Source organism: Lonchura striata, chromosome 23, assembly GCF_046129695.1.
Source record: "Lonchura striata isolate bLonStr1 chromosome 23, bLonStr1.mat, whole genome shotgun sequence".
Taxonomy (NCBI): domain Eukaryota; kingdom Metazoa; phylum Chordata; class Aves; order Passeriformes; family Estrildidae; genus Lonchura; species Lonchura striata.
In genome coordinates this window covers 5,437,651-5,461,726 of record NC_134625.1, presented here as the reverse complement: position 1 = coordinate 5,461,726, position 24,076 = coordinate 5,437,651, and the positions used below count along the sequence as shown (strand labels likewise).

Here is a 24,076-nt window from a genome sequence, read left to right as displayed (position 1 = left end):
ATATCCTGGAAAATTCCCCCCATTTATGGCTCCATCACCCACTACAGGTGTTTTGCTCTCTCAAAGCTTGGACAGCTCAAAGTGTATTCACATCCCAGAGGAACTGGGATTTGCAGCAGGAAATTCCCAGCAGGAAAAAGGTGCCAGGCCTTCGAGTGGTGCCATCACTCAGAATATCTGCTGGCAGTGAAGGCAAGAAGGGCAGAGTTTGGGAGATTAAAGCAGGAGCAGCCTCAGTGCCGTGATTTGTGCTGGAATTCGTGTCCCCTCTCCGTGCCTGCCCTGGGGAGGAGCAGAGCAGAGGCAGCACAGCCCTGCTGACGCTTCCTCCCCAGCTCCCTGTTTGTTTTCTGGTGATTTTTGTCAATTATGTCTTTACCCAATTAGCACAATCATACCTAATTACGCAATTAGGGCGAATCTGTCATCGAATGACAATGTTGGGATACGTTATGGATGTCAGGAGGTTCCTGTTGAACATGTGGAGCTCTGTGCTCCTAAATCACCTCCCGGGGCCCCAGTGCCTTTTGTCTGGCACCCCTTTTAGGCCTCTTGCTGTTTCAGAGTCCCAGAAATGATTTCACACTTCTGGGGACCAAAGGGAATCTCTGGCTCGGCCCAGCCTTATTCTAAAGCTACGGTGTAATTAAAAAATTGTGTCTTTTCTCTCCCTGTAACTCTCTGATTCCTGAAGGGAACGTGATTCCAGCTGCTGTCCCACCACAGAAGTGCTGGGATTCTTTATCCAAGGAATATTTCCTCCCAAAAGGAGACAGAATGCCACTGGAGCAGTTCTTCTCAGACTCTCCAGCTCTGGGGCTCCCACCTGCCCATGCCACCGACCCCAAAAAACACCAGGACTGAGCTTCAGTCTGGACTGGGAAATCTTCATTCCTCTCTTGTTTTACTGCCTGTCCCTTCACTGGCTTCAGGTGAGAGAAAAATTCACAGAGCTGCTTCCCCTACCCACATTTCCTATTGAATTTCCCCAAGAGTGAGGTGAGAATCTCAACCCAGAGCTGATTTTTTGGCACCTGCCTGGCTGGAATATCCCATTCTTTGTGGAAAGCAGCAAATTCAGTCACGCAGGGGTGCAGAGGGCAGAATATTCCCAAATAATGCCATAAAACAGTGCCCCATGCATTAATCCCCTGCCCTAAATCACACTTTATAGGCATTTACAGTCCTAGTGACTTTGAACAGGATTCCAGCAATGGACATTCACTGTGGATGGTCATGGAAGCTGAATTTTGTCCCATTATAATCAGGAAAATCATCAGCTGAGGTTTGGCTCTGAATCTCTTGGGCTGTGAACGATGCAGAAGAAGGAGGAACTCACCTTCCCTCTCAGATCCCAGGCAGGGCTTGCCAAGGAGGGGGTGGGAAAACAAAATATCCCCGAAGCAAATGCATTTCCTGAAGTCACTGAGCAAAAACTAAATACAAAAACCCACAAATGCCACCGTTCCAGTTGGAGGGCTGAGATCCCATTGGCCAAATTTCAGCCTGGAGTGATCTTTGCTTTTTCTTTTTCTTTTTTTTTTTCTTTTTTTTTTCTTTTTTTTCTCAGACAGGAGGGGGTTTCACACTGGAAACGCTGACATGATTCCTGCTGCTCACCTCACTCCTTCAGCTTTATTTGGTGAAACTTTCTTAGAAGTTGGTTGTAATGAGGAACCTCAAGAGGTTCAAAGGTTTACCCCAGCTCAGAGAGCTCTCCTAGAAGTCTGGCAAACACACTAAAAAGGGCTGGAAGTCCAAAAAGCTGCAAAGTAGGGAAAGAAGCCTCATCTGGGCTCAGCTGAGACCCAGAGCAAGTAAATATTTTGAAAGCTCTCCAAAATTTTTCAACTCATGACAACAACCGTGCCTCAACTTTTAGCCAGGGTTGCAGCAATCTGAAGGTTTGCTCAATATTACATTTCAGTCTCTGGGTTTTTTCTTTTTTCCAGGGGAAAGGTGGCTGAGATTTCACTCCTGAACCAAATGTGATTTTTGGGAGGAGCTGGAGCATCAGCTCTGGGTGAGACAACAGCACCTGAACACCCCGTGCTGCTCTAAGGGGGGAAAGTGGCACAATTAAGAAGTGCTGATGACTCTAAGCGACCCCAGAACTTTTTTTGGGGGGATTTTTTTGGCTGATCCCAAGCCTGCTTTGTGACTGAAACCCCGCAGAGCATGGGCCTGGAGGCACGGCTGGTTCCACCTGCATGATGAGGAATGAAGGAACTGAGAGGAAGCTGAAGCAGCGCCTGGTGCCACTTGCAGGGTGGATTGTTGGGGCTGGATTTCACCATGAACCTGCAAAAAATCCTCCCAGAGGCTCCCCAGCCCTGCTGGAGCACTCCCAGCTCAGGGAATTCCACTCCCGCAACGCCACGGAGCATTCCTGGCTCAAGGGCAGGTGCACAAGGTGTGGATCCCTCCCCTAAAAATCCTCTCCTTTTTTCCTCCCTTCCTGGTTAGAAGCAAATAAACAAAAAGAGAGGGAGGAGGGGAGGAAAAAAAAAAAAAATCAGATTACTGAAATAACCAGAATACTGAAATTTATCTGCCTTTTAAGAGTTTAACCAGATTTGATTATCTGAATAAGAGTATTTGGACACGGTTCAAATTCCAGGGTGCACAATTCCATTCTGCTTATCTTGAATCCCATTTGCCACTGCATATGGTTATTCTAATTACGATCAGAGTGCTATTGTGTGTGACAGGGGCTCAAAGGAGGCAAGGCACAAATAAATTCCCTTTTCGCAGGTGTTCTCAGGCAGCACCGGGAGTGAGGAGCGCCCAGTGAGAAACGGCACAGCCATATTTGGAGGGAGGAAAAAAAAAAGATTTACCAAATATTAAAATTTAAATTAAAAGAAAAAAATCAAAAAGAGGAGATTGGGGCATGTTTTGCTTCTGCTGCTTTCAACTCTAACTCTGGCCAAAGGAAACAGCAAAACCTCCCCAGATGCAGCCACACAGGAAGGGTTTTTTGGCTTTTTTTTAACCTCTAAAGCAGCCACTCTGCCCATTTCCACAGCAAGGAGCGGCAGGAATGAAGGCACTGGTTTTTGGAGAGGATATTGGGACATTTTGGGGTAATTCCCACGTCCAGGTGCTCTGGTTGGATTCCAGCAGTGCCTCTTTAAGTCCTCCTTATAATAATAAGGGAAATAATAATAATAATAATTTTAAAAAAATCATGAATATAAAAAATGATGAATGCAATGAATAAAAAATATTATAATTAATTATCTATAAAATATATAATATATTATATATTATATTAATATATAATATATTATATGTTATATGTTATATATGTTATATGTTATATATGTTATATGTTATATGTATGTGTTATATAATATGTGATATATAATATATAATATATAAATATTATACATAATACATAATATATCATACATAATACATCATCTATAATATATAATGTATAATGTATAATGTATCATATATAATATGTTATAAATATAATATGTGATATATATATTTCATATATAATAGTTGATATATAATATGTGATATATATTTGATATATATAATACCTGATATACAATATGTGATATATAATATATAATATAAAAATATAATATATGATACATAATATATCATACATAATACATAATCTATAATATATAATGCATAATGTACAATATATAATATGTGATATATATCATATATGGTGTATATATAATAGGTGATATATAATATGTGATATATATCATATATTATATATAATACATGATATATAATATGTCATATATATCATATATTATATATATAATACATGATATATAATATGTCATATATAATATGTGACACCTATAATATATAATGATGAATTATATTAATAATAATGAATATAAAAATGATGAATAATAATTTTTAAAAGGGGGACATAATAATACTAATAAAATAACCCCTTGCAAGCGCAGGTAGGAGCTGCACAGCCCCCAATTCTGCTCCTCCACCCTAGCAGGATGACACATTTCAAGGTTCTCCACATCATTTGCCAGACCCCAGCTTCACTGGAGAGCTTAATGAAGTGCAGTGGAACTCAGCAGCAGCACAGAAACACAAATTAAGGCTGGAAACAGAATGCAGAGATTTTGAAAAAGCTGGAAAACAACGGGGCAGAATATGGGGAGGCTGCAGCTAGAAAAGAGCAGGGCACAGGAGACAAACTGAAATGCGTTTTAAAACTCAGCCAGAACATTTTAAACCTCAGCTAGAACAGGATTTTTGGGGTTTTCTGGGCAAGCTGAGCTCAGAGAAGCTGCAGAAGGGTCTGCTGGCTAAAGGAGTGAGAAGAAGCTGAGAAATAAGAAGTTGATCAGGAGTTTAAGGTTGTTACCAAGGAGACTAAAAGAAGAGAGAAATTAAAGAAAAGAAGGGAACTCTGTGGTTAGATATTTTTAGGAAGTTAGTTGAAGTTGCTGATATTTTTTATTGATGGTGTTATGTTGACTTATTGGAGTTGATAATTAGGGCAGAAGAATGTCCCTGCTTCGTGCCACCTCCACCTCGAGAGCGAGCAGAAGCTGTGCTGGTGGTGCTGCCCTCCTTCCATCCTCCCTGCACGAGCCAAGAGCTGCAGGAGCCTTCCCTGAGCCCGTCCCACCAAGCTGAGGCCGCAGCACAGCCCCAAACTCACCCCAAAAAAACCCCAAAGATGCTCATCCCAGAAATAACTCCCTGCTCCTCCTCCCAGCAGCTCGCCCCACTCCTGCTGCCACTTCTCTAAAGTTCCCTTTCTAAGCACCCAGCTGTGTTTAGACCAAGCCTCTCACCAAAAGGAGGGGAAAAAAAAATCAGATATTGATTAGCAGGTCCCAACACAGGCAGAGAGAAATTGCACTAAAATATTTTACAGAGAAGAAAACAAAAAATCTGTTTCTTCTTTCCTCTTTTAAGATTCAAGAGTTAAAATTGTTTTAACTTTCAGAGAAGTCATTACTGGGCTGGGGTTTTTCTCTAATTCTATTTTTAAAGGCAAAAAACAAACTGATTTCCTAATTAAAAAAAAAAAAACCAAACCAAATGGTGGTACTTCATTTTGGGACATATCTGACCCAATTTTGGCACTCTCCAAGCAACGTCACTTGAAGTGCCAGAACATCCTTGACAAATTCCAGGCTTTTCTCAGCCCATTCTACCCCAAATGGCTTTAGAGAGGAGAAACCACCCTCCAGAAATATGGATTTTATTGGGTTTTACCAGCTCATTTCTCCTTGGAGCTCAGACTAAATGAGCCCATGCTCCCCTTGGAGCCAGCACGTGGGAACCCAAGGCGATGAACATTCACAGCATTTAAAAGAGCAGCCCCAAAGCAGCACAGATTATTCACAGATCTTCTGGAAAAACCATTTTTTACTGTCCCAATGTCCTCCTGCTCCCATGGTGAGCCCCTGCTCATCCCACCATGGATGGAACAACGCCCACCCTCAAAATCCCAAAGGAGAGCCTGACTCCAGGTCCTGTTCTGGGTAAAACCCCACCACAGAACAATCCAGCAGCAAAAGTTCTGCTGGAAACCACTCATCAGCTTTTATTCCCATCCAAACATTCGGGGAGTATTGAGGAGCAGCTTTTATACCCAACTTTGCATCACACAGGACACCAAAATGCAATTTTCTCTCCTGTTTTTAAACTTCATTTCAGCTCACAGGGAGAAAGAAGAGTGGCTGGACTTCTCTGACTTAATTTTAATATAAATGTTTCATCAAACTTCTACAATAAATAGGAAACACATAGAAAACCCTGGAAATTCAGCAAAGAGAGGGGAAAAAACCCGTTTTTTGGCCTACAGCAGTGTATGTCAAAGCAGCCAAGTTCAAACCCAGAGAAATTTTAAGAGTGGAAATGCAGAGCAAATCTTTGGTGGAATTAACACTGAAAGCTGCTGGAAAGAAATAGTCAGAATTTATTTTGAGTTTACAGCCTAATTATTTTCATACAGAATCTGTACATTGGGGTTTTAAAAAATGACTTCTTCAAAAATAATCATTCCACTCTCTTGACTTTAAAGGTTACTTTTCCACAGCAGCCTTTGCACTGCCTGCTCCCATGGCTTTTTCCTGCCCTATCCCTTCTTTTGGACTTTCCAGCATGATTATTTTCTCTTTAAAACTGTTTGAAAAGACACAACTGCCATGAAATTGGGAGGAACAGGGCTCTATAATAAACTGATTTTTGAAAGAGGAGTTGGAGGGCCAAGCCCCTGCTGTGTCAGAGAAGGGATTCCAAGTTCCTGGATATAAAGGAGGAGAAGTGATTGCTCCTCTCACAAATTCCTGGACTAAGCAAGGAAGGAATAACTCCATGTTACTTCATCAATGAAATTATTTTCTCTGTTTCAGAATCAACACAAGAATGCTCCCTACCACATCCCCATCACCAGAGCAGGGCAGGACATGGGTGGGATTTAATTTCTTCAGCCTGATGTCAAATCAACTCCCCCCATCCCCTTTTCCTCAGCACCAACCAAGCAAACAACCCTTTGCAGCTTCACTTTTATATTCCTCTAAATCAATTTTTAAACATTTTTTAAAAATTGAAAATAAAAGAGGGAGGAGGGGGGGAAAAGGAGGAAAGAGTGAAGAATATTTGGAGGGGAAGTGCAGCAGCACCCCGGGGTGCTCTTGCCAGCCAGCCACAGACCTATAGATACAAGCTTGTGTGGAATATGAGCACAAGTTCGGATCTACGGGTTTGAGGCAGCAGGCAGGGGTTTCTGCTGGCACTGGCAGGCTTTGGGGTCACTTTTGGAGGGGATGGAAAGAGGAAAAAAACTTTTCTGCAGGTGGAATTTCTGAGTTTTTGCCAGGAGCCTTCGTTCTCTCAGCCCCTCCTCGGAGGGTGGGGGGCAGAGTGGATTATTGATTTTGTTCTGATACAAAGCCACAGATTCCTGCACTCCCATGGGAGCCTTAAGAAAATCAGAAAAATAAAATAAAAAATTAAAACCAACCAAAATAAAGCCGATCTGTGTTTCTTCCTCACAAGCACTTTGCTGGACAGAATATTACACAGTACTGAGGTTAACAAGCATTGAATTAACAAGCAGAATTGGAGGAATATCACTAAAACAGGGTAGGAAATGATCCAACAGCAAAATTTTGGGATATAAACAGAATTCCAACACACAGCCATCCCCCCAGCCTGCAAAAAGTTGTTTCCATTCTGGCAGCCTGGCTGAAGCAGGCAGAAGAAACAACTGCCTGAGAGTTGTTTTAACTTTCAGAGAAGTCATTACTGGGCTGGGGTTCTACTTTAATTCTATTTTTAAAGGCACAAAACAAAACCCCTGTCACTCTGCTGAACAAGCTGGCAATTCCCCCTAACCTCAACTCTGCATTTCTTCCACACAGACAAATAGAAAAGTTCTTTGGGATTTTTCTAATAAAGCTTGAAAAGCAAAGTTTTGCCACCGCGAGCAGGAGGTGTCCCCTCCTTCCCCTGAGGTTTCCAACTTTGCTTTCCTGTGGAAGGAATATTTCCCATTTTATTGGTGGGGAGTCAGCCTGGCTGTGAGCCCCACATGGAGCTGGTGGAGAAAATCACCGAGATCAACTCTTGCTCAAAGTGTCACCAATTTTTCACTTCTTTTCCTTCAGGAGACAAACCATATTAATGCAAGTTAATATTACCCTCTGTAAAATCAAACAGGCACCACTTGGAAAAGAATTTTGCTATTTGGGTGCTGTTAGAAAATTCTTTTTTTTTTTTTTTTTTTTTTTTTGTGCAGGTCCTTAAAATAAATCACTTCAACCTTTCCAGCCTGGTAAATATGCAATTATAAAATACAATTTTCCTTTATTTGGAATTGCTGGGTGGCAAGAAACTCCTGTTATAGATGTTAAACTTCCACCATCTGCCCAAAGGTTATCTAAATTCATCCTCCAACTTTAGATTCCTATGCTGACACTCACCTTAAAAGCATCTTAAAGGCCAAAATTCGTGCTGCAGCATCTTTGAAAATCCTGGGTGGCTTTCCTGTTGGAATTTTGGGGTGGAGGAAGCTCTGTCCCTGCAGTGGTGGAGGCTGGAGCGGGGCAGGGAGCACAGGGATTGTGCCCTCCTTGGGAACAGAGCTGCAAATGGAACACAACAAATGTTTTACCCAGCCAAAAATAACCCCAGCCCTCCACTACAAAGCTCATTTATTGCAGGGAACCTGAGGTTAAAATCCAGGTTGTCCAGCAGGGCCTAAAGGTACAATTTTAGGGTCAGTTGTTGCTGGGTGCACCAAGATTTCTGCCTGTAGCAGGGAATTTTGCCCTCAGTCTCACTGTGTTAATGCAAAACTGCATCAGGCAGAATGTTTTCTTTCTATTCAGGATATTCTTTTTAACCCTAATTGTGGGAAACTAATTTTTGGGGAATTTTAAAAGTTTAATCGAAGGTTTATACGGTATGTTTTTGTATGTAAATGTTGAGATAAGAAATTTTGATTTAGAAATGGTATAGAATAGGATAGTCAAAAAAAGGAGTTTAACCTGACACGTAATATCCTTTACATTCAGTTACGTGTATGAAGTGAGCTAATCCGAATGGCTCTGGCAGAGAAATACTTGATTTTCTCACATGAGATGATCTCACTGGAATCATCATGAGGTTACACTTTCCTCACTTTATCTATTTCCAAAACCATTTTTTTTTCTTCCCCATTAATTCCCGGGCTAATCTCCTTTCCCTGGGGTAGGTGAAATCCATGAAAGAAACCAAAGCTGTCAAATTTGGGTGGCTTTTGCACGGGACACGTGTCCCCAGCTCTGCCTGGAGGGGACACCCAGAGCCAGACCTTCGAGGAGCCCTGCACATGCTGCAGGAAATCTGGGATTTCTTGGGAAAACCCACCCTGTTTTCCCTGCTGCACCTCCCACTCCCCACCTGATTGGCTTTTCCAACACAAAAGGCAAGAAGGAGAGTTGGGATCCATCACCAGGGCTTCACTCAGAGGGGGAATAACGGGGAAAAAAAAGGGGAAAAGCAGCAAAACCATCCCTGGGAAAGCTCCAAAGGAATCCCCACAATAAATGTGATTGTGCCCCATGGCATTCCTGAGAGCCCCGAGGCACAGGGATGGCATTCCATGGCACCTGTGTGCTGTAAATTACAAATATCCAGGAACCAACCCGCTCCTCTTGGAAAACAAACCCATGGATAAGCTTTAAGGCAGCAAACTGAGAAACGCAGCAGCAAACCAACAGTTTTGTTTGTTGAAAATGCAGATTTTTTTTTTTTAATGAGAGCTGCTTTTTAAACAGGAATTTCACTTGTATCCAATATATTCGGGGAGATTGAAAGAGAGTCATGGATTTGCCAAGGTGTGGGGTTGGGAATGTTTTCCCCCACTGATTAATCCCAGAGCTATTGTACCTCGTGAAAACCTGATGAACATACACACAGTGGCAGAAAATCCATCAGAGGCAAACAAATCAATCAGCATCAGCCTGGATTTGCCTCAAATGCTGAGATTACAAATAAAAAGTTTCAACCTGTACATTAAGGTATTTATCTTTAAGTTTCTCATATCCTTATGCTGAGCACACTTCATTATTAATTTTACAATATCAGGGATCACAGGATCAACAAGGCTCTGGTACGTGGGACAGCCAAAAATACAGAATATTTTTGTCAGCAACAACCCAAAATAAAGCTGGTATTTTAGAGATTTACATCCACGGGAATACAGAGGGAAATATGGAGAAATAAAATCTCTAAAGATCTAACACTGGGGTTTGGTCTGTGGGTGGTTTTCTTGCAAACCACAAAGCAGAAATGCCCTGTCCAGGGAAATCGATCACTGCGGAATGCATTGTGTGCCTGAGCAAAAAGCTGCTTGCAGCCATTTCGTCCTTCTGCCCCGAAATTCAGGCAAATAAGAAACACAACTGTGAAATAATTCCCATTCTTTTCTCCCCAGTTTTAACCCCAATGTAATTAGGCCTATAAATATATATATATATATATACACACACACACACACACACATGCATTCTATCCTAGCTTCAAAAAGCAACTTTTTAAGGAATTCTGTGCTTGAAATAATTTTAAGGAATTAGAAGGGAAAGGGAGATACTGACTGAGAATCCAAATTACCTCAGCAGCATTCTGCAGGATTTCCTATGGAACGTGCGCTGCCATATTGCTAGGCCCAACTCCTCGGGAACGTATTCTGGAAGACAAAATATTTATGGATATTTTCATGGCATATTTTCAAGGAATGGATGCTGTTTTCCTTACAGGCAGAGGCTACAGCTTTAGGAGCAAAAGGAACAGCCAAGCTCCTACGAGAGAAACGACTCCCCACCTCCCAACATCCTCATTTTGAAATTTTTTTTGGCTGATTCTTTTCCGTGTTCCACCTTGGCTCAACACACTCGCGCTCTCCCCCCACGCTGAGCCCGTGGAAATAAAACATTCCTTGTAAAACACAACCTCTCCACAAGTTTGCCAGTCCTATTCCCACCAAATCCATTCAGGGAAATAAAGAAACGGCGAGGCAAACGCCTTCCCTGGCAGTCAGAGGCACGCACCAAACTCCTGCAAGGGATTCGTTCTCATCTCCAGATCCTCAGCCCCAAAGTCCAGCTGGAGAAAGCAGAATCAAAGAGGAGCATCGTTACCTGCTTTGGAGGAGGTTCACCAAGCTTTTTTAAGCTTGTTGACTCTTTTAACACTGACACAAGGAGTAATTATTTCTCTGTGCCGACGCGATTGTGAAAAGAGGAGAAGCCCTGGGTTGTGGTGGCTCCGTGGATGCTATTCTTTTTGCACCACAGCAGGATTCTTGGCTGCCAGTCCAAGCTGCTTTCACTTGCCAAGTTTTAAGATGCCGGTTTTGCCTTTCATTTTATTGTTCCTCTCGCAACGCTAAAGAGCGACTTAAAAAAAAAAAAACCAAAAAAAAAACCCAAAAAAAAAGAGAAACCCCCCCCCATGCACAGCTGCTACCGGGGAGGGGGGGAATTATTTGAATTTTGCACAAGAACGGAGATGAGGAAGGAGAGCGCTGTGATGTAACCACAACGACACCCACAGAAATATTCCCAATATTGAGGGGGACGGGCCGGCTCCTGATCCCGGCGTTCCCCCACTGCCAGGGAAGAATAAAACCCAAAAGCAGCCAGACCCACGAGCAAGCACGGCAGAGGTGGAGGTCGATGCCCTGTCAGCAGCACCACCTCCATCTTTCATGCACTCCAGGCTCTTCCTCCCCACGGAGGGTTTCACCCAGGGGGTGCGGGGATGGGGAGCAGCCTCCTGCCAAAAGGGATTTCCCTGCACACGTCCCACCCCTCCCTTTTTCCGTGCCAGGATTCACCCGTTCCCAAACATCCCGGCCTCTCTTGGATGTGATGCCACTGGGAAGAAGCTCCACGGAAAAACCTCTTGTCCCAACTCCCTGCGGGGTTCTTCTCCAAACACATTCCTTCAGCGTAAGCCACTGGATTTCATTTTTAAAAATTTTTTTTTATACTCTGTCAATGGATCGATTTTAAATTTTTTTTTTCCTATTTTTTTTTTCTTTTTTAAAATTTCCTTTTTTTTTTTTTTAACTTATTTAGATTTTTTGAATTTTTTTAAAAATCATTATTATTTTTTAAATCCCCAACTTCGCCACCAAGGAGTCGATTTATTTCATTTTCCTTGACGTAGAAACAAAACTCCCGGGACCGGTGCCAAGGCTCGAGCGCATTTCAACGAACAAACAGCAGCAAGAAAAAAAAAAAGTTGTTTGTGATCCTTTTGGGCCGGAATATTAAAAGCATGACGGGGGTTATGTTCTGTGTACACCATAAAGTGCAGGATAATGGAACCCTGAGCGACCACTTGGTGCTGCAGATGTTGGAGGGACACAAAACTCCAGATGTGGGCAGGGAAAATCCCCGCTCGCCTCCTCGTGCAGCCACACACAAAACCCTGCTGGGCACAGTGTGGCAGGCACATTTCTCTCCCTCTCAGGATTTTTCATAGAGGTGCACAGAGAGAAATGAAAGAGAAAACAATTTCTATTTCTGCTCCTTGTTTTTCCCATGTGGAGAATTGTTTCCCTGGGGTGATGCTTGGTTGGATTCTGGTGAGGATTGTTTGAGCCTGGTGGCCAATCCAACCCACCTGGGGCTGGGCTCTCAGAGAGGGGCACGAGTTGAGTTAGAGTCAGAGAAATTAATATGTAGTTTTACTATCCTACTTTTATATAGTATATTAATGTATTTTAGCATAGTTGTAACAAAGAAATAATTCAGCCTTCTGAATTGAGTCAGACATCAGCATTTCCTCCCACTGGGTTCACCTGCATTTACAATAGCACAGTGCTGAGGTGCCTTCCTCCCAAAAATGGGAGCTGCTCCCGAAGAGCGAGGTGCAAGCAGCTGCTGGGTGTGCACAGCTCCACGGGAGCAGATGATGATGAAAGCACCCCCACAATTTCAGATTTCAAGGGAAAACCCAGCCCAACTCCAAAGTTTCTGTGCAAACCCACCGAGTCTAGAACAAAAGCAGCGTGGATTAATAAAAGAGGGGAACGAAAAACAGAAAGAAAAACAGAAAGAAAAACAGAAGCTTTGTTCTAAAGTGGAAGCAGAAGATGTGAGATTTCAAAATCAGATGGCTCGGGCTGTGATTTCTTTCATTTAAATGAACTGATCTGTTGCTAAACTGCCGCTTTGGTGCCAAGAAACTTTTAACTCCTTCGGCTCTGCTGCGTTTTGCTGTTTCCTCTCTCCTCCCAGCAGGGATTAAATCAGAGGGGAGAAGTGGAAAAGGGAGTGGGGAGGAAAAAATCCCCAAGGATAAAAAGAATGGGGGGATGCAGAGCACAAAGAGCCCCAATGCTCCAGGAGAGCTCTGGACAAACAACGAGCTCTGGCTCCTGCAGCCTTCCCAAAATTTGGAGAGGAGACAGAAAGGCCTTCGAGCTCCACAACTGCACCTCCAGCAAGAACAGGCACCAGGAGCAGGGCTAGCAGCAAGGGAAACCCCAAAATCCCTGAAATCCCTGGCCTGATCCGTCCACTTATCGAGAATGCCACAGCATTTCCAACAGAACCCCCTTCCCTACACGTGTGAAAAAGAACAAGTGAAAAGAAAGCTCTCCAAACCAGCCCTAAAAAATAGCTGCGATGGTAAAATTTGGGTGAAAGCTCCTACCGCTTTTCCATTTGGTTTTGGGGTTGTTTTGCCCACTTGGAAAAAAAAAAATTGAATTAAAAAAAAAGAAAATTGAAGAGAGATGTGTTGTAATTAGAGGTAATTCCAGAGGGAAAATATTTATGTGTAGAACAACAAAACGAAAAAAAAAAAAAAAGGAAAAAAATTAAATAAAAATATATTTCTATACCTCTGTATCTCCCACTTTGCAGTTCTGCTGCAGTTCCCCCTAAACTGCTGCTGCTTGCTCCAATCTGCTGCCTGCTTAACAACGGAATGACAGGCAACATCTGTTTGTATAGAAGCCAAGATCAAGCCTTCAAAATGTTTTTTGGCTCTGTTTCTTCTTTTTTTTTTTTTTTTTTACTTTTTCTACCCCCTCCCCTTGGACAAAAAAAAAAAAAAAAAAAAAAAAGAAACAAACCAGAAGCAAAAGAAAAAGTAAAAGCGCCCAGGAAGATTTTGAAACAACTCAAGTGAGGCTGCCACTCTTCCCCTTGAGTTATTTCAAGGTGCAGGGCTTGGAGGAGAATTCTCTGCTTCTCTCCACCCTCCTCCCCTGCTCTCCCCACCCTTCTGCCTCTCTCTTGCCCCATGCTATTAATAAAGTATCACACAAACTGGGGGAAAAAAAAACAATCCAACGTACCTTGATCCCTAAAAGGCCACTCCCTCTATGGGGAGGGAGGGGGTTCTTCAGGAGGCAACTAAAAAAAAAAATTGCACGGGGAGGGGAATATGGGATTCAGGGACAGACTGCCACAGTCCTCTCACCCTGGTGGGGTTTTTTTTCCCCTCCTCTCCTCCATTTTACAAACTGTTAAATATATTGTTTGGGGAATCAAAGGGGTTGTTATGAAATGAAAAAAAAAAAAAAAAAAAAAAAAGAGATGCGGGTGATTAAAATAAATAAATAACTTTAAAAAGAAAAAGAAAAAAAAATTAAAAGAGAATCAGCTCGGCTCCGAATACAATTCCAATGAGTAACAATGTCAGGCTAGTGCCAATTCTGTGGCAAATCGGGAGAAAGCACAATAATTCCACATGCTGAGATGAGAACAGCTGGAAAGGAACCAACTCTGGGGAAGTCACAATGAAAACTATCCCAGTGCCCCCACCCCCAGCCCCTCTGCCATCCTGCTCGCAGGGCACAGGGGAGGACTGGCTCCAGGGGGAGGGGAAAAAAAAATAAAAATTAAGCCACTAATTTAACAAAAGAAAAAGGCAAAACAACACCAAGAGCGTCAAGCGAAGCGGTTTAAAAACTCAGGGAATGTTTTATTTGCTGGAGATTTGGGACAGCGCTGCTGCACGCACATGTACGGAAAACAAAAAAGGGGAAGAAAAAAAAAAAAAAAAGAAAATAATCAGAGAAGTTGCTAAGGAGACTTGTGTAAACTGGGAATCCAGGCACATTTGTGGCCTTTCCCCCCGTGTTGCATCTGGCATTCCGATCACGCAGCACTGCGGCACGGCTGCACCAATGCACTGCATCAATCTTGGCCTTAACGGGGCTGCCTGGCAGAGCGCGTGGCCCAGCTCTCAAACCTAGCGGGTCCCAGGCAGCCAGGGCGGCCCGGGTGGGGAGGGCTGGGGGGCGGGCACCTCGCTGCCCAGGATGAAATACAGCCCGCCAGCTCAGGAAGGGAATTTTAAAGAGGAAGCAATGTTATCCGGGCAGATATGGAACGCCGCGAGGCTCTCGCTGCGTCTCTCCCTCTCCCTGCTCTCCCACTTCTCCTGACAAAATCCCCGTTCCCTGGCAGATGTCTGAATCCCTGCCAGGTCTGACAATGCCCGACCCGCTCGCTGCCACCAGACACTGGGGCTCATTCTCCCAGCTCCTTCTCCATAATGTGGATATATGACCCAGCTGGGGTCATATATCTGCATTAAACAACCTTTTTTCCCTCCCCCCCTTCCGTTTTCCCCCCAAAGCACACACTTGGATGTAATATTGTCACCTTCCACTTTTAGGAAGGGGCAGATCAAATCCAAGCCTGAGCTATTTGTGCGTGGTGCCTGCTGACCTTGTCTGGCACAGGATTAAACTTGGTGGGGTTTTCTTTTTTTGTCTGCTGCTCCTTGATTTGGATGCAGGAAATCCATCTCTTTCTTTAAGCTCTCCTTCCCTCTCTTCCCCATCTGAAATCCTCTCCTGCTGATGGACAGCTCAGTGGGATCGTTCAACACCTGCTTTTCCTGCTCCTTTTGTGCCCTGCACTGGGGGAGACGAGGATTTCCATCCTCACACGAGGAATCCGGGAATCCACAAAACCAGCGGCAGCACACTTGGGAAAAGCCAATTTCACGGGCAGTGCCTTGGAGCATTCAGCATTCAGGAGCACTTTCAGCTCCCAAGGAAAACTCTTCCCAAGGCAGGGGTTGGAATGAGGTGGGATTTAAGGTCCCATCAACCATGAGACCATTCTGGGATTCTGTGAGCGAGGGATTGACCTGGAGGCAGCACACCCCATAACAGAACCCAAACCTGCCTAAGGAGCATCATCTTTGCTGTCTACACAAGACAAAAGCACAGGATTGGGAATTCCCTGTGTCCATGTCACCCCAGGCAAGAGAATTATTCCATGAATTGGGAATAGGGGATCAACGCTTGACTCACCTGACTGCTTGGCTTGGTCTGGGAGAAACCACCTAAAAGAAAAATACCAAACCAACAAGTTAAAACTGTTCATTTGAGATTTGACTTTTGCCCTAACAGTTAAGGAAAAAGCAGAAATCCTCACAAAACCAGGATTTTTGAGTGTTTCTCTGAGTTAAACAAAAGCACACAAAATAAACATTCCCCTTTCATCAGCTTGTACAGTTCCTTTGTACAAGCTGGTGTTTCTGTCCCAAACCCAAAAACATGGGGTTGAGGCACCTGCCTTGAGCTCCACACATCAAGAAACAGCTGGAATGGGCTTTGGGTGGTTGCTGAGGCTGACGAAGGACAAACAGCTGGATTGAGGTTTAAGGGGTTGTTGAAGGAGGTTTTCACCTCCACAGCAGAGCCAGGAAAAGGGATCAAGCTCCTCATGTCCATGAAAACCCAGTAATTTTAACTTAAAATCAGCGAATTTGGTCCCTAAGCAGACACTGAGCTGGACTGGGGCTGCCTGTGGGAATCCAGGGCTTCCCTCTGGCTGCCCTGGCAGGTCTGGCACCCTGGCAGGGTCAGAACCCCCCTGGACAGAGCCCCCAGAGACACTGGCTGTGATCTCTGCCCATGGAAAAGAGTTTTCAATCTCACAGGATCAATTACCAGCTCTGAGTGTTTGGTATAAGTAATAATTAAGTGTGGCACAGGTGCAAAAGTAAAATTTTAGGATTCTAGATGAGGGGTCCAAAGGGGACAAGCTGGAGGAAATTGGGTGTGCCTTGTCCTTTTTCTCCTTCTTCATGCCCTCCATGTCTCACTGTGGTGTTGGCATTTTTCTGTTGGTTCAGGCTGGGGACACACTGTCCAACGTAGGTGACAGATATTGGCACGTTCTTGTAAATGCAGCCCAGGGAGTTTCTGGTATTTAATGTTTGTCACATCCCACTGAGGGCAGAGCCCCACATGCTGCCCTGCAGGACAGAGCTGGGCAGGGCAGCAGAACATGTGAGAGATCAACAGAATAAACAACCTGGAAACCAGCACAGACCAATTCTGGCTTCTGCTTTGGCAGGGGGTGACAGACAGAGACTTTCTACAATCTCAGAATCATCAATAACTCAGATTCCAACAGCTGCCCAACACCTCTGTGCCTGGGGGAGCTGCCTGCAGACCTTCCACAGCCCAGGTGAGCAGGGAGCAGTTCCCTGCCTTTGCCTCTCACCAGCCACCTGCAGCTCTCCTTTGCAGCCAGAAACCTGCGGCTCTGCCGGGGCTGGCTCAGCCCTTCCTCATCCTAGAAAAGCCCCGAGCCCTGAGCAGCCCCAAAAAGGAACCCTGGGCAAAGCTCCCGACTGCAGGGAGCTCTTGAAAGGCACCACTACGGAGAGAAAGCTGAGAAATAGCAAGAAAAATCACTTTGAACGGACACAGAGCAGGTTTAGTTGGGATTTTGGGAAGGAATTCTCCCCTGGGAGGGTGGCGAGGCCTGGGATGGAATTCCCAGAGAAGCTGGGGCTGCCCCTGGAGCCCGGCAGTGCCCAAGGCCAGGCTGGAGAAGGGGGGATGCTGGAAGGTGTCAGGGTGGACCTGGATGAGCTTTAATGTCCTTCCCACCCAAACCACGCCACGATTCTCTGACGAAAAGCAGAAGAGGCAAAAAGATGCTCAACCCCGCTGCAGGTGCAGCACCAGGTGCTTTTCACACCTTCCCACCTTCGGGCCCTGAGGCTTTCAGAGGAATTTCTGCTGCTGAGGTTGACTGAGCGGGGCCACATTTTTGTTTTTGTTGCCAATTGGAAGCCACTATTTTTATCCACAAGTCCCCCAAAGCATCTGTTTCCCTGGAGCTATTTAAGATTTCCTTTTTTAAGACCTACTTAGAGGTGTATCATTATTTTTAAATGTTACTCCGTGCAGCCAGACTCCCATTTTATCATCATTACAAGTGTCATTACCCGTGCATTTGAACTGGGTAATTTAAAGGAGAGATAAAATCCTTGCAGGGGGGCTGAGAGTTCCTTCCCTTCCAGCAAATATTTTGGGATAATACCTGCCACTCGGAACAAGCTGGTGCATCCCAATGAAAGGAAAAGAAATCCCAAGTTATCTAGGAAAAAAATAAAACTGCTCGGAAGCATCCACAGAGTAGATAAATCCCCAGAAAAGAAGGAGAAAACCCCACTTAAGTGTTGCTATAATGTGGTGTAAATGCAGCTCAGGGCATTTAATTCAGGGAGCCTTTAACTCCACCTTGCTGCTGCTGCTGGCTGGCCACAGGGATTTTTATTGCCTCAAAATGAGATTTTCTCCAATCTCTTCTTAGGCAGGCAAAGCACACCTTTTTTTTTTTTGTTTGTTTTTTGGTTACAGGTACCACAATTTGGGCAAAGAAGCACAAGACCCAAATCCTCCAGCTCGGGGCAGAGCAGGAGTGATGCCTGAAACTGCAAACACTCAGATGGGCCATGAAACACCAGCAGGATATGCAGAATTTCCATTCCTGACAAGCAAGAGCCCAAATTTGACCTAAGCATGCTGATATTTGGAATAAAAGCTGACTCGCTGTCCCAGGGCAGGTTAAATGCATTGAGTGGTGAAGAGAATCATGTGTTATCAATGGTTTGCATTAAATTTTTCACACCTGTCAGGGTTTTCCAGCAAGAAATTTTGACCTCTACGTGCCCTGTTCTAGAAATCCCACAGAAAAAAGAAATTTACCTTTTTCCAGCTTGAAATTAAAACTGTGATAAAGGCAAATTTTAACACCAAACCAGGGAGCTGATCCTGTAAACTCTTCTAGACACACAAACCTTAAGTACAAATTAATTTAGCAGAAAATAGATGTTGACACACCTAAAGAAAGCATCCAGAAATTGTCTTTCCTTCTTCCCTTCCCTCCTGACAGGTACCAGGACAAACCTTCATCCATCAGACTGTGACACCAGCAAAGAACTTCTCCAATTAAGTGGATTTCAATGACCATGGCTTACTAAGTACAGCTTTGGAAGTACAAAATTAATTCTTTTTTGCATTGATCCTTTCAGCATTGCTCATGGACACTCATTCTTTGGGAATGTAACCAAAGCCAGGGAAAAATGTACCCTGCCTTCATTTCCTGGCGCTGCCACCCCCCAGTCCCTGATCCAGGCTGTTCCTCACCAGGCTGAGGAAAGGGCATTCATCCATGTCCTTCAAATTTTTCAGCTTTTTGTCCTTCATTTCCAACCTTAAATGGTTTTTACCTTGTAGGAAAATGGGGATAGAATACTATTTTAACTCTAAATTGAAGGATTTCAGAAAATTACCTGGATTATCAGTTCAATTCACTACTGGAATGGCCCCAGGCAGAGGATGGGAGCAAAGGGAGCAGCAGAGATTTCCAGAAGCTCACAGAGGAAGTGACCATCAGAGCCTGGAATTTATCTCACATCTCTTGGTCCCAGTCCAAATGTTTAAACCACAACATCATCCTGCAGGCCTGGGACACCAAGAGAACCTTTAACCCTCGTGCTGGAACCTCCTGAATCATTTCCCATCATTTTTACAGCAGAGGTGGCTCCAGGCTGGGGCAGGATCCTGATCTGGCTGCTCAGGGTTGGAGAATCCCAGTCCAGTTTGGGATCTCAGCCCATGCTGGGTTTGATCTCAGATTTGGACATTTCATGACAGAGCCCTCCTCTTATTTCTGCCTCAGCTGGGCTAGGACAGTTTGCTGGGAGCTGGAAGAACTTTTCAGATCCAGTTTCTCACTGGGAATGTGTCCCCTGCCATTCCTTTCCAACTGGGAAAAAAACTGAATGGGAACTTAAGCAAAACCTGACAGTAGTGACAATAATTTTAAAATAATCTTTAAGCACAAGCTGACAAATTTTTATGGAGATTTGTGGAGAGGAAAGAGGGAGGTCTTCTATTGTCCAGAATGTGGCTTTAGCAGGTATAAAAACACTGCCAGCCCAGTGCCATTCAGCACAGACTCAGCCAAAAAATACAATTAAATACATGCTGATTATCACAGCAAGAGTGATGGCTGGGGAGGGAAAGGAGGAGGAGGAGGAGAGTGTCCATTTTCCCCAGCTAGATCACATCAATCTGTGGCTGTGCTGCCAGGGATACCTCCACGATCTCCCATGGTTTGGAGCAATTCAGCAGCAATTTTGGGGATGTTAAAGAGCTGACAGCACCCTGTGAATAAATGAGGGGGCTCCTTATAGCCCAGTCACCAAAGGAGAGGGATCACCAACCTTGGGATGATTCACTCACAACCAAAAGTTAAAATCTCCTCTCGTGGGCTGCTGGACACAGCCCCAGCAGAGTGCATCCATCCTTCCCCCCATCCTGTCCCAGGCTGGCTGCAAAATTCATCTGTGGAGAGAGGAACCAGGGCTGGACAGGCTGGGGAAGGGCTTCACACGCTGCTGCCAAACTCTCTGCAGCTACCCTGATTGTCTCCGAGACCAGCACAACTCAACTGAAAACAGAAAAGCTGAAACCAGTCGAAAATGAAGTTTTTTCTCTCTCCTTGCTCTTGTGGGATCATCCCTTCAAGGCCCTAAAGGCTGAGCAGGCAGGAGTTGGTCCCGTTTGTCTGAGCAAACTGGGAGAGGGAGAAGTGCTCCAGCCCTGCTTTAGATTAGGAAGAGACAGGAGAAATAAAAAGAGCATCTGACACCAAAATAAAACTGTTTTGGTCACTGCCATCTCTCTCTTATTCTAAATGAAGCAATTGTGGGCTCCGTTTGTTTTGCATTCATAATTAGCAGACGGAACAGATGGCAAAGGCGTCACTTAAAGCCACACGGCCGACAAAATAACCCAGGCTGCCAGTGCTGGTTTGCACTGGGAACAAGGAATACTTTCCCCTCTTCTTCCCATTGAAAGGCATCCCAAAGAGAGGAGCCAGCAAATTCTGTGTGGAGCAGGGGCTCACCGCAGAAAGGAGCCCATTGTGTCGGGAGGGTGCTGAGGGAGGCAGCAAATGGAACAGAAAACAGGGATGGAAAGGAGCAGAAAACAGGGATGGAAAGGGGCAGAAAACAGAGATGGAGAGGAGCAGAAACTAGGGATGGGAAGGAGCAGAAAACAGAGATGGAAAGGGGCAGAAAGCAGGGATGGAAAGGAGCAGAAAACAGGGATGGAAAGGAGCAGAAACTAGGGATGGAAAGGAGCAGAAAACAGAGATGGAAAGGAGCAGAAACTAGGGATGGAAAGGAGCAGAAAACAGAGATGGAAAGGAGCAGAAACTAGGGATGGGAAGGAGCAGAAAACAGGGATGGAAAGGAGCAGAAGCTAGGGATGGAAAGGAGCAGAAGCTAGGGATGGAGAGGAGCAGAAGCTAGGGATGGAGAGGAGCAGAAGCTAGGGATGGAAAGGAGCAGAAGCTAGGGATGGAAAGGAGCAGAAGCTAGGGATGGAAAGGAGCAGAAGCTAGGGATGGAGAGGAGCAGAAGCTAGGGATGGAGAGGAGCAGCCCCAGGCCTCGCTCAGGTGCTGCAAGGGTGGAGGGAGGTGTGTGTCCCCAGAGCTGCTGCTGCTGCAGCGTGGAGCTCTGCCCCTCTGCTGCTGGACAGGGATGGCTGGGGATGCCCAGGACCTGCCCAGGACCTGCTCAGCTGAGCCTCAGCCACAGAACAGTGTGACATCCTCTGGACAGACAGACAGAATTCTGTCTCTCAGGATTTCACAGAGAGAAGAAGAGGAAACAATCTTTATCTCTGCTCCTTGCTTTTCCCCATGTGGAATGTGGTGTGGAGATTGTTCACCTGGGTTGGATTCTGGGGAAGGTTGGTTGGGGTCAGTGACCAGTGGGATCCAGCTGTGCTCTCAGCAGAGTCATGAGTTTGAGTTAAGTAAGAAATAAATATATAGAATAAAATAGCACCACTTAAAATAGTATATTAATGTAATATAGTGTAGTTTTAATAAAGCTATCCTTCAGCCTTCTGATCTAGAGCATACATCAGCATTTCTTCCCATCAGGGGTGCCCTTTTTTACTCCAGAACAGTGGCTGGAGCAAGAGAGATAGGTCGGATATTAGGGAGTTGGATATCCAACCTTTTTTTTTGGAGAAAAAGTTTGGGTCTCCAGGGAACAGCACAGGCTGAGGGGAAAAGGAGAAGGCCCTTGGGAAGAGCACGGAGCTGGAGAAAGAGAGGTAAACCCCTCTGGAAGGAGGGAGAGGCAGGACCCAGAGCTGCTCTTCCCACCTCTCCCTCCTGCTCAAAGACCCCTCTGAAAAGCTGGGGAGGAACACACTGACCAAAGCCCATCTCTCTGGGGGACATCACCTTCCTCCACCAGCTGCTTCCCAACTTTTTGGACACTTTGCTCCTGGTTCCTGTCTGTTTTCACTCAGTTCCTCTCTTTGTTTTCACTTTTCCCTGCAGCTCCCTGACCTGCCATCAGCTGAGGGCTCTGTGCTCTCCCCAGGCATCCCTGTGCCTTCCCCCCAGCCTCAGCCACAAATGACATTTAATTTTTGTTCCCTCCACTGGCTCCAATCTCCCTGCTCCATAATCCAGGAGAAGCACTCCCCATGCCAAGGCACCAGCACACAGAGCCCAGGGCTGTAGCTTGATGCCCTCCAAATTTAGAGCTGGACATTGCTCCGCTGGCACAACATTTCAACATCCAGCAGCTGCTCTAAATTAGGAAACCGCTCCACAATTGCTCTTTTGCCTCGGCTGGGAATTCCCTTTGGATGTGGAAGAGAGAGAATTGCTATCAGTGCACTGCCCTCACCTTGTCTGCAGCTCACAAGGTCCCTAAAAACCTCGCAGGGGCTGCAGCTCCTGCGGGTAAAATTCACACAGTGGATCTGCTCACTCCACAGGATGGTCCAGGAGTCCTTACATGGAAATTTGGGGATCTGAGGAGGGTAATTCCCAAAGTGTCAGACTCAATTCAGCCCCCAGCCCTGTGCATACAATGCAGTGACCATGGCAAATCACACCAAGTCCTAGAAGTGGATGCATTTCTGCAGCAGAGCAGTGGGAAAAGAGCAAGGAAATCGAGAAGGATGTGCTGCCCATCCAGGCTCAGTGCCTCAAACACCCAGCTGCCAGCTGCCCTGACCCACCACAGCTCCTGCTAAAGCTGTGGGCAAAGAAAGATGGAATTTTCACCTTTTCGGTGGGGAAAAAATGGGTTTAGTGCACTGAAAATTGCTCACTGACGTGCTGCCTTTGGCACTCACCTGGCAGAGGGGGAACCTGGGCTCTGCTCCCTGCTCCTGCATTAAAAAACCAGCAATTAAAATGCACCATCAGCCCTCCAAGCTATAACCTCATTAAAAAGGAGTGAAATGAAACAATTCACCAGCCCAAGCCTTCCTAGGGCCTCTGGAGGAAGCAGGAGGGGAAGAGCTGCAGCGAGAGCCTGGGCTGGAGCAGCACCAGTGCAGCTGGAATGCAGCAGACATTCCTGCAGGCTGGCTGCAGCTCAGATTTCCTGCAGGCAGGGAGGGAAGCTCAGCAGCCTGTGCCACATCTGAGGTGACCACAGGGAACGCTGAGCTGCTCCCTCTGCCTCCCACTCCTCCCTCATCCTGCCAAACCCAGCCCCGAGAGCTGAATTTCCATCAAATCCCAGAATGGTTGGGCTTGGAAGGGAGTTTAAAGCTCCTCTAATTCCATGCCACGGGCATAAGATTAGAAATATTTTATTAGATTATCATACAGGAATTAGAATATTATTTAAGAAATATTTATGTCCTGTAAAAGGACACCTTTCACTGTCCCAGCTTGCTCCAAGCCCTGGCTTTGGACACTTCCAGGGATCCAGGGAAGCTTCTCTGGGAAATCCATCCACCACCCTCCCAGGGAAGAATTTATCCCTAATATCCAACCTAAACCCACTGTCAGTTTGAAGCCATTCCCCCTTGCCCTATCACTGTCCTATTTTGCTTTGGGAAGGCAACGATTTTATGTTAAGCCTGAAAGGAAAAAAAAAAAAAAGTGTGAGGGGAAAAGATTCTCTTTTGGGGCAGATTTTTGTCTCTTAACTTCCCAATTCTCCCACTGATCCCCCTTCTTCCCTTCTCCTTAAAACAGATTAACCCCACTGAAGTCAAGGGGAGTTTTAGTCTAATTTATAATAAAATAGACAGCTTCTCCAAGCTCAGACAAGTAGGCTGAGTTTAGGAATAGCTGAGCTATTCCCACAGCCTCTGGAAAATCAAGCTTTTTATTGATTTTTGCATCTCTAAGGTTGCTGGAAAGCCTCAGAATTCTGCATTTCCAGTAATTTTGACAATAAGCCTCTGATATTGCTCAGGGCTTGCAAAATATAGATAAAAAAGTACCCTGATA

The 24,076-nt window shown here is 45.1% G+C and overlaps 1 protein-coding gene across 1 annotated transcript in view; it reads right to left on the bottom strand.

Moving 5' to 3' along the window:
* The window catches only part of LOC144247416 (uncharacterized), a 146,701-nt gene that overhangs the window by 19,739 nt on the left and 102,886 nt on the right, over nt 1–24,076 (bottom strand). The window contains exons 8-11 of the mRNA XM_077788007.1: nt 22,963–22,998; nt 15,791–15,822; nt 10,114–10,189; nt 7,941–8,102 (exon numbers count right to left, since the gene is read on the bottom strand). Of these exons, the coding sequence (XP_077644133.1) occupies nt 7,941–8,102; nt 10,114–10,189; nt 15,791–15,822; nt 22,963–22,998 (306 nt within the window). The remainder of the gene's footprint in view (nt 1–7,940; nt 8,103–10,113; nt 10,190–15,790; nt 15,823–22,962; nt 22,999–24,076) is intronic.